Below are 10,078 nucleotides of genomic sequence, written 5' to 3' on the forward strand. Positions count from 1 at the left end.
AGGCAGAGGCTTTAACCCACTGAGGCACCCAAGCGCCCCGAAACAAAGCATTTCAATTCTGGCCTCTGCGGATCTGGTGTTGAAGCTGGGGGGGGCATTTCAAACTCACCACGCCCCCTACCTGCCCACAGATGTGAAAGAGTGAGCTCCCTAACCCTCTCTTCCTTCAGCAGCGATGTCTAGGGGCTGTTTCCGCAGACCTGCCACTGAGGGAAGCCCCGCTGGCAGGCAGTGAGAGAAAGGGAGTAGAAATAACAAATAGGCCGGGAGTGGTAGCTTCCAAAACAAACCAAATGCAAAAGGGCTGCTTGCCCCCACCTCGGCTGGGCCCAGGCCAGGAGCACAGAGAGACAAGAACACATACGTGCAGGGAGACACATAGTTCCAGCAAGCTCCCTGCTGGATCTCCATGCTGCTACTGCAGGGCTCCAGGGCAAGGGAGCCTTGCAGTTAGTCAAGGCTGACAGGGGAACGAGGTGGGCGGTATGGAGGGTGGGGGGGATCGGAGAGAAATGCCTCTCGTCTTGTCTCCATTAAGCCTCCCGGGTGCCTCCTGCTTTCTAGCCACCCTGAGTGACCCTTGAGTCCCACAACACACCCTATTCATGAACCCCCTTTGTGTATGCGGACCCCTCTGCTAGGTGTGTCCTCTCTTCTCTTTGCCTGGCAAACTCCTATTCATCCTTCAATACCCAAGGTCAAAGGTGAAGCCATTTTGGACCCCACCCATTAGCCATCTCACTCTCCACATTTCCAAATCATGGCTAGTCTTATTTCTTACATAACTCACTTCACTCGCAAAAATGGGCGTATCTACCTTTCCCAATGAAATGGGGGAGCTCCTTAAAGGCAGGGGCTTTTGAACTGGTTTTTTTTTTTTTTTTTTTTTTAAAGATTTTATTTATTTGTCAGAGAGAGAGGGAGAGAGAGCGAGCACAGGCAGACAGAATGGCAGGCAGAGGCAGAGGGAGAAGCAGGCTCCCTGCTGAGCAAGGAGCCCGATGCGGGACTCGATCCCAGGACGCCGGGATCATGACCTGAGCCGAAGGCAGCTGCTTAACCAACTGAGCCACCCAGGCGTCCCTTGAACTGGTTTTTTATCTCCAGGGCCCACCCCGGGCCTTGGCCCACAGTAGGCACTCAGCATGTTTGTTTGAATGAAGCACGAGTCCTCCTGTTAGGAGTCTTTCTGGAGTTGCTGGCAGTCATCACCCAGAATCTAAGTCCCTCGACAGGAATAACCAAGCTGGAGGGAAGGATTTTGATAAATGAGAAGCCTGATGTTCAGAATCCCAAAGCATGCAAGCAAACTAGAGTAAAATTCTGTTACTGTTAGATCAGAGGCTTTCAAACTCTTTTGACTTGCATCCACAGTAAAAAACACAATTTATATTGTAAGTAGCCCGTGTGTAGTACACACAGATCTGTAACTGAAAAGCACTAACAAAACATTACCATTTCAGGTCTGTTTCTGTAAAGAGAAAGAACTTTCCAAAAGGCTAGGACCGAGTAAATTGATTTCAAGACCCAAAATGGATCACCACATACTTTGACAAACATTGCTTTCAATGACTTTAGCTTGATAAACATGAGAAATCAGATCCTCTTACAAATACCCAAGCAAGGGCGCTTGGGTGGCTCAGTGGGTTAAGCCTCTGCCTTCAGCCCAGGTTATGATCTCAAGGTCCTGGGATCGAGTCCCTCATCAGGCTCTCTGCTTGGCGGGGAGCCTGCTTCCTCCTCTCTCTCTCTGTCTACTTGTGATCTTTCTCTGTCAAATAAATAAATAAAAATCTTAAAAAAAGGGGCGCCTGGGTGGCTCAGTGGGTTGAGCCGCTGCCTTCGGCTCAGGTCATGATCCCAGGTCCTGGGTTCGAGCCCCACATCGGGCTTTCTGCTCAGCAGGGAGCCTGCTTCCTCCTCTCTCTCTGCCTGCCTCTCTGCCTGCTTGTGATTTCTCTCTGTCAAATAAATAAATAAAATCTTTTAAAAAAAAAATTCTTAAAAAAAAACAAAAAAACAAAACCAAATACCCAAGCAAAAAATACTTATTACCTGTGTGCCCAGTAATTCGGGCAGGGGGCTCTCCTCTCCCACTAGAGCAGCACACCCAGGTGTGTCTAAAGGGCTCTGCACCACAGCTGCTTGAAACCACTTGGGCCCAGCAGGACCCGGAATCAAATAAAGCAGTGTTACTCCCTGTCACAAAGGAGGTCCCAGTCTTCGCTCCCTTCATCCTTAAACTCTCCCTTTCCTCGTCCTGGGAACCGCCATCAAAAGCCAGCTGCTGGGGTGCCTGCATGGCTCAGTGGGTTAAGCCTCTGCCTTTGGCTCAGGTCATGATCTCAGGGTCCTGGGATGGAGGCCAGCATCGAGGTTCTCTGCTCCGCGGGGAGCCTGCTTCCCCCTCCTCTCTCTGCCTGCCTCTTTGCCTACTTGTGATCTCTGTCTGTCAAATAAATAAATAAGTAAATCTTTAAAAAAAAAAAAAAAAAAAAAGCCAGCTGCTTCCTGAGCGTACAACCATCCCAGCTGCGCTTTCAGCAGCCAAGAGTGTATACCTTATCCACTCGACCTGCTTCTGAGAGTACAAAAAAATTCAAAGCAAACACTGGGATTCTCAGGCTTTTGCTTGTTATGCTGTCCATAGTACTTACTAATGCACTCTGCTGAGGCAGGAAACACTTGGGGTTCCCTCCTGTACATACATACTTGTAAAGGTTCCCACTCTCCCTTGCCCCATACATACAGAATTTACACAGGGGAGAAACAATGGCAATGGGGTGGCTGCATGCTAACACAACTTGGTAGTTTTTATTGCCTAGGACGATGGTTACAGACCACAAAGACTGGGAAGACCCACTGCTTGGGCCCAACAAGAGACAATACTCTCCCTCTCAATTCAGAGTCCTCTGTACAAGAAGAGCCATATCTGAGCCTAGTTATGTGAGGGTGGGCGGGTAAGGTGGCCATCCTCGTTTCCATTACTTGGGTGCAACCCTGAAGACCCGGATGTGGATGGCCGAGTTGTTGCGGATGCGGGTCAGAGGCTCTCGTGTATCAGTCTCTGGTTCCAGCTCATCGACCAGCTCCACGGTGGAGGTATTGGCAGCCACCTGCAAGGACCCGAAACTGCCCGCCTGCAGCTGTAAGGCAATGTTGATGGCACGGTTGATGGCCAGGCCCAGGCCATGAATGTAGATCTCACTGCATGAGTTCTGACCCCGAGCCCCTCCGTCCAGCAGCTTCTGGCAGCGGGCCAGCTGGGCCTTAAAGTCAGTCTTCATGTTGACATAAATGTCATTGGGCCTCCGGGGCAGGCGGTGGGGGAGCCGCTTCCGAAGGGTATACTCCACCGGGTCCAGCTCAGCCTCGACGGCCCCGCGGGGCTCTCGGTTTTCCGCCATGCTGTGCGCCCTGACGCGGAAAAGGGAGGAGATCGGAGAGAGGTGACAAGCGACTTCGCTGTCTTCCCTACCCGGTTTCCAGCCCAAAGGGTGCAGTCAGGAGGGGGCGCACTCAACTCCCCTCTCGCCTCCCAACCTCGGTCCCCTCCCCCTCACCTCGAGCTCCCGGATCTCTCTCACCCTCAGTTTCTATTCATTCAGGACATCGCCCCCCACCTCAGGCCCCCACCCCACCCCCTTCCTCCGCGCCTACACTCTCCAATCCACGGTGCTCTCCCCGAGCACGCGGCCCGCTCCCGGCAGGACCACTCAAGTGCGGTGCCCACCCGCACCGACCGAGCGCGCAGCGTCGGATACACACGACCCAGGAAGAGAAGAAACGCGGCGCTTTGGAGGATCGCGAGATCGCGGGCTCCGGGACGGCTCCGGGCTCCGGGCTCCGGGCAGGGCTACGCAGTGCGCACGCGCGCCTGTCCCCGCGAGCCACGAATAGCCTTCCCGGCCTCCGTTCTCCCCGCCCCTCTGGGCGCTCGCGCGACCGTGCGCTGCGTCTAAGTCACGCGAGAGCGACGGGAGACCCGCTCCGCCGTGTGTGCGCCACGCAAGCGGGGCGCGGGGGCGGGAGGCGTGTACCAAGTCAAAGCTCGGGAGGGTCCGCTTTCCTAGGCCGTCCCAGTTCTTGGCCCACGGAAGGGTCCTGAAGCGGGGAAAGGGAGAGAGGGGACTCTAATAGGAGCGTGGAGGATTGGGTATAGGGGCTGACAAAGACAACCGGGAGAGCCGAGAGTTCACGAGAAGGCGAAGGGGCCTGAAGGCAGATCTGGACTCCCGCGTCCATCGCAGTTCCTCTGGTCGGAGGAGGCGTAGCGGAGCTGGCAGAGCCGATCTCCTACCCAAGGTCCCTGACAGAAGACGCTGCCTCTGGTCTCCCCTGTAGGACACGGGGACGCGTTCTTCTCCCCTGTCTCTTGGAAGGGCTGAGCCCCCAAGTCAGCCCTTAGGGACCCAAGCTATGAGCCCTAGGGCCAGCCTTCAAGGCTCCCCTTAGAGCACACAGACCCTCCCACACCCCCCCCAGCTTTACCCACCAGCTAGCTCATCTGCCTCTGCCCACCCCAGTAGGGACCTGCGCCCCCTGGCGGGCAGGGAGGGACGGCGCCTCGGGATTCGTGGCTCCCAAGGGCGGGTAGGGTTTCTTCCCTGGCCAGGTTGGTATAGCTTTTGGAGAGTTCCCTTCAAAAATGAGTTAGACCAAAAAAAAAAAAAAAAAAAAAAAAACACAAAAAAACAGACCATTTAACAAAACAAAACAACAACAACAAAAAAAGAGTTAGAACTGCATTGGGGACCTAGAACTGTTACCTGCTTGAGTTGCCCCAGCACTCAGATGAGGATGATAATTCGTTTTGTAACTGTGAAACTCAGTATAACCCTGTAAACTCAAGCCTACACATGTGAGTTGGCATTTTTATGACCCCATTTGACTAGAGGTTGGAAAGGGGTCAGGTTCCTGAAAACTAGCACCATTTAAATCCTGTAGTTCTTGGGGCGCCTGGGTGGCTCAGTGGGTTAAGCCGCTGCCTTCGGCTCAGGTCATGATCTCGGAGTCCTGGGATCGAGTCTCGCATCGGGCTCTCTGCTCAGCAGGGAGCCTGCTTCCCCCTGCCTCTCTGCCTGCTTGTGATCTCTCTCTGTCAAATAAATAAATAAAATCTTTAAAAAAAAAATAAATCCTGTAGTTCTCCTTTTAGCCTCAGATTCTTCCATAATCACAAGTTTGGGGGTTTATGTGGGGGTGAGGAGGAGAGGCTGGCCACAACCCTGTTCTGCCTCCAAAGTAACATTTGAACTGATTTTTTTAAAAAAGATTTTATTTATTAATTTGACAGAGAAAGACACAGCGAGAGAGGGAACACAAGCAGGGGGGGAGTGGGAGAAGGAGAAGCAGGCTTCCCGCAGATTAGGAGCCCTGATGCGGGGCTCAATCCCAGGACCCTGGGATCATCTGAGCCAAAGGCAGATTCTTAATGCCTGAGCCACCCAGGCGCCCGTTGAGCTGATTTTTTGATGCATAAACAGGAGTTCTTCAGGGAACTAAAGAATATTCTGGGAACACTGAAGGGTATTTTAAAGATTTTATTTATTTATTTGAGAGAGAGAGAGCATGAGAAGGGAGAGCTTCAGAGGAAGAAGCAGACTCCCCGCTAAGAAGGGAGTCCACGGAGTCAACCTGGCGGTTCCCGGATCCTGACCTGAGCCGAAGGCAGTCCTTTAACCAACTGAGCCACCCAGGAGCCCTGAAGGGTATTTGTGAAAGAACAGAAGTGCAATCTAAGCTTCCCCCTCAAGAAACTAGAAAATGAAGCGCCAAATAAAGCCAAAGGAAGAGAAGTGAAGAAACAATAAACAAAACCCAATAAAACTGGACACAAAAATAATAGAGAAACTCAATATAAAAGGTGGTTCTTTGGAAAAGATCAATAAAGTTGATAAGCATCTAGCAAGGCTGGCAAAAAAGCAATAACAAGAGAAGGAAAACTGGAGGCGCCTGGCCGGCTCAGTTGGTAGAGCATGCAACTTATTTATTTATTTGACAGGGAGAGATCACAAGTAAGTAGAGCAGCACGCAGAGTGAAGGAGAAGCAGGCTCCCCGCTGAGCAGAGAAGCCCCATGCGGGGCTCAATCCCAGGACCCTGAGACCCTAACCTGAGCCGAAGGCAGAGGCTTAACCCACTGAGCCACCCAGGCGCCCCGAGCATGCAACTCTCGATCAGGGGTTGTTAGTTTGAGTCCCATGTTGGGGGTAGAGATTACTTAAATATAAAATCCTAAAAAAGAAGGAAGACCCAATTTATGATTACCAGAAACGAAAGTAGGGATAGCACTGAAGATCCTCATATGCAAAAGATACTTACTTAGAGAATAATACAGGCATACCTTAGGGATATTATGGGTTGGGTTCCCAACCACTGCAATAAAGTATCACGAGAAAGTGAGTCAAATTTTTTTTGTTTCCCAGTACCTATAAAATTTATGTTTACATCATACTGTAGTCTGTTAAGTTTGCAATGGCATTATGTCTTAAAGAAGAGTATGCATCTTGATTTGAAAATATTTTATTGCTGAAAAATGCTAATCATCATCTGAGCTTTCAGTGAATTGTAATCATTGATTACAGATCACTGTAACAAACACGAGAAGTTTGAAATATTAAGAGAATTACCAGAATGACACACAGACACAGAAATAGGCAAATGCTGGGAGGATGGGTGGCTCAGGCAGTTAAACATCTGCCTTCAGCTCAGGTCATAATCTCAGGGTCCTGAGATCCTTATGGAGCTTCCCTGCTCAGCAGAGAGCTGGCTTCTTCCTCTCCCTTTGCCTCTCCCCTTGCCTCTCCCCTTCTTGTGCAGGTGCATTTTCTCAAATACCAAAATTTTTTAATAGACTTTATTTTTTTTTAGAGATTTTACTTATTTGACAGAGAAAGACACAAGTGAGAGAGGGAACACAAGCAGAGGGTGTGGGAAAGGGAGAAGCAGGCTTCCCACCAAGCAGGGAGCCCGATGTGGGGCTCAATTCCAGAACCCTCGGATCGTGACCTGAGCCGAAGGCAGACACTTAACGACTGAGCCTCCCAGGTGCCCCATTTTTTTCTTTTCAAGTTTTTATTCATTCCTTTGATAGCACATGCAAGGGGAACAGCAGACAGAGGGAGAAGGAGAACCAGGCTACTTAGCAGGGAGCCTGATGTTTGATTCCAGGACCCTGGGATCATAACCTGAGCCAAAGGCAGAGGCTTAACCCACCAAGCCACCCAGGCGCCCACCAAGTAGAATTTAGTCTGAAGTTGCCAGACTGGTTCAGTATAAAAAAACCAATAGCTCTCATTCACCATATTAACAGGCTAAACAAAACAATGTATATGGTCTTCCCAATCAATGCAGAAAGAAACATTTAACATAATTTAGTATTCATTTATGAAAAAAACTCTCAGCAAAGAATAGAAGGAACTTCCTCAACCTGTTAAAGAATATCTACAGATGGGGGCCCCTGGGTGGCTCAGGGGGTTAAAGCCTCGGCTCAGGTCATAATCCCAGGGTTCTGGGATCGAGCCCCACATCCGGCTCTCTGCTCAGCAGGGAGCGTGCTTTCTCTCTGTCTCTGCCTGCCTCTCTGCCTACTTGTGATCTCTGTCTGTCAAATAAATAAATAAAATCTTAAAAAAAAAAAAGAAGAATATCTACAGAGGGGCGCCTGGGTGGCTCAGTCAGCTGAGTGCCTTTGGCTTAGGTCATGATCTCAGGGTCCTGGGATCGAGCTTCAGCCCCACATCAGGCTCCCTGCTCAGTGGGGAACCTGCTGCTCTCTTTCCCGCTGATGCTCCCCCAATTGTGCTCTCTCTCTCCTGTCAAATAAATAAATAAGATCTTAAAAAAAAAATCTACAGAAATCCTACAGCTACAATCATACTTAATGGTGTAAAATTAGACACTTTTCTCTTAAAATCAGGAACTCTCGTGGTTAAAGTCCCAGCCAGTTCAATAAGGCAAGGAAAGGATACAGTGCAATAAGGCAAAAAAAAAAAAAAAAGATTGGAAAGGAAGATATAAAACTATTTCTATTTGCAGATGGCATGACTACATACATAAAAATCCCCAAGGAATCTACAAAGAGCTCGTAATATTAATAACTGAGTTTAGCAAGTTTAACAGGATACAAGATTAATATACAAAAATCTACCGTATTTATAGGTACTGTCAATAAACAACTGGAAACCAAAATTTAAAATACAATACAGGGGCGCCTGGGTGGCTCAGTGGGTTAAAGCCTCTGCCTTTGGCTCAGGTCATGATCCCAGGGTCCTGGGATCGAGCCCCGCGTTGGACTCTCTGCTCAGCGGGGTGCCTGCTTACTCCTCTCTCTCTGCCTGCCTCTCTGCCTAGTTGTGATCTCTGTCTGTCAAATAAATAAATAAATAAAATCTTTAAAAAAATTTTTTAAATAAATAAATAATCTTAAAAATAAAATAAAATAAAATTTACAATGGGGGGATATACAGAGGGTGAGGAGGGAAGTAGAAGGAGGGAGAAGTATTTAGGTGTATGTCTGACAAAACATGTATAGAATCTGTATGCTAAAATCTATAAAACCCTGATGAAGAACTCAAATAAGATCTAAATTAATGGCGAGATGTCCATATATCCATGTACTGGAAGACTGAACATAGTAATGATACCAGTTCTCTCCAAACTGAACTCTAGGTTTAAGGCAATTCCTATGAAATTCCCAGGAAAAATCTTTGTAGTTATAGACAACTTTATTGTTGTAAAGTTAATATGGAAGGGCAAGGGAAGTTAAAGCAATTTTGAAAAAGTTGGATTTGCACTACCTGATTTTAAGACTTACTACTACAGGGGCGCCTGGGTGGCTCAGTGGGTTAAGCCGCTGCCTTCAGCTCAGGTCATGATCTCAGGGTCCTGGGATCGAGTCCCGCATCGGGTTCTCTGCTCGGCAGGGATCCTGCTTCCCTCTCTCTCTCTCTCTGCCTGCCTCTCCATCTACTTGTGATCTCTCTCTGTCAAATAAATAAATAAAAAAATCTTAAAAAAAAAAAAAAGACTTACTACTACATAAACACACTATGGAGACAGTGTGGTATCTCTCAAGGGATAGACACACAAATCAATAAATTGGAATAAAGAACCTAGAAATAGAGTCACACAAATATAGCTAGACAAAGGTGCAAAAGCAGTTGAAAGGGGAAAGAATAAGTCTTTTCACCAAGGTGCTCAAACAATTTGATAAAAAGGCAAAGAATTGAACCTTAGTCCTATGCCAAAAAATTAGCACAAAATGGATCATAGGTCTAAATAAAAATGTGAGCTTATGAAAATTTTAGAAGAAAATAAAGGAAAAAATCTTCATGAACATAGGGTCAGGTGAAGAGTTCTTAAGACAACATGAAAAGCACAATCTATTAGAAGAAAATTTATATTTTATCAATTGTATCTCAAGGTGGCAAAAAGGGGAAAAATAAAAAAACTTTCACGCTGTGAAAGACCATATTCAGAGAATGAAAAGAGAAGCCATAGACTGGGAGAAAATATTTGCAAATTTATTATTAGACAAAGGACTTGTATCCAGAATAGAACTCTCTGAACTCAAGAGAGAAAACAAAACACTGGATTAGAAAATGGGCAAAAGTCTTGAACAAACATTTTGGCAAAGAGGGTATAAGGATGGCACATAAGCACGTAAGAAAGTCAACATTGTTTGCCATTAAGGAAATGCAAATTAAAACCGTGAGGAGGTACCACCACATGGCTAGTAGAATGTCTAAAAGAAACAGTCTTGACTTAATGATACCAAGAGAATGCAGGGGAACTCAGTGTCTCACACACTGCCTGTGGGTGATGTTAAATGGTCCAGCCACTCTGGAAAATAGTTTGGCAGCTTCTTCTAAAATTAACCAGCATTACATACACTCAACATACAACCCAGCAAGAGCACTCGGAGGCATTTAAAAACGTGTTCATGGGGCGCCTGGGTGACTCAGTTGTTAAGTGTCTGCCTTTGGCTTGGGTCATGGTCCTAGGGTCCTGGGATTGAGCCCTGGGTTGGGCTCCTCCGTCAGTGGGGAGTCTGCTTCTCCCTCTCCCTCTTTTGC

At 47.9% G+C, this 10,078-nt stretch overlaps 1 protein-coding gene across 3 annotated transcripts; it reads right to left on the reverse strand.

Annotated features, from left to right (window-relative positions):
* Positions 1-2,779: 2,779 nt before the first annotated feature.
* On the reverse strand, positions 2,780-3,896 carry POP7 (POP7 homolog, ribonuclease P/MRP subunit). Of its 3 annotated transcripts, none has more exons than XM_047713631.1 (2): positions 3,744-3,896; positions 2,780-3,417 (listed from the first exon to the last, which is right to left on the reverse strand). In XM_047713631.1, the coding sequence occupies exon 2, from the start codon at positions 3,405-3,407 to the stop codon at positions 2,985-2,987; it is 423 nt and encodes a 140-aa protein (XP_047569587.1). In that variant the 5' UTR covers positions 3,408-3,417; positions 3,744-3,896; the 3' UTR covers positions 2,780-2,984. The 3 variants fall into 3 exon arrangements, with proteins under 3 accessions (XP_047569587.1, XP_047569586.1, XP_047569585.1); XM_047713630.1 differs by having other exon boundaries at positions 3,642-3,893; XM_047713629.1 differs by having other exon boundaries at positions 3,661-3,889.
* Between the last annotated feature and the right edge of the window lie 6,182 nt (positions 3,897-10,078).

Source organism: Lutra lutra, chromosome 18 (genome assembly GCF_902655055.1).
Source record: "Lutra lutra chromosome 18, mLutLut1.2, whole genome shotgun sequence".
Classification (NCBI taxonomy): Eukaryota; Metazoa; Chordata; class Mammalia; order Carnivora; family Mustelidae; genus Lutra; species Lutra lutra.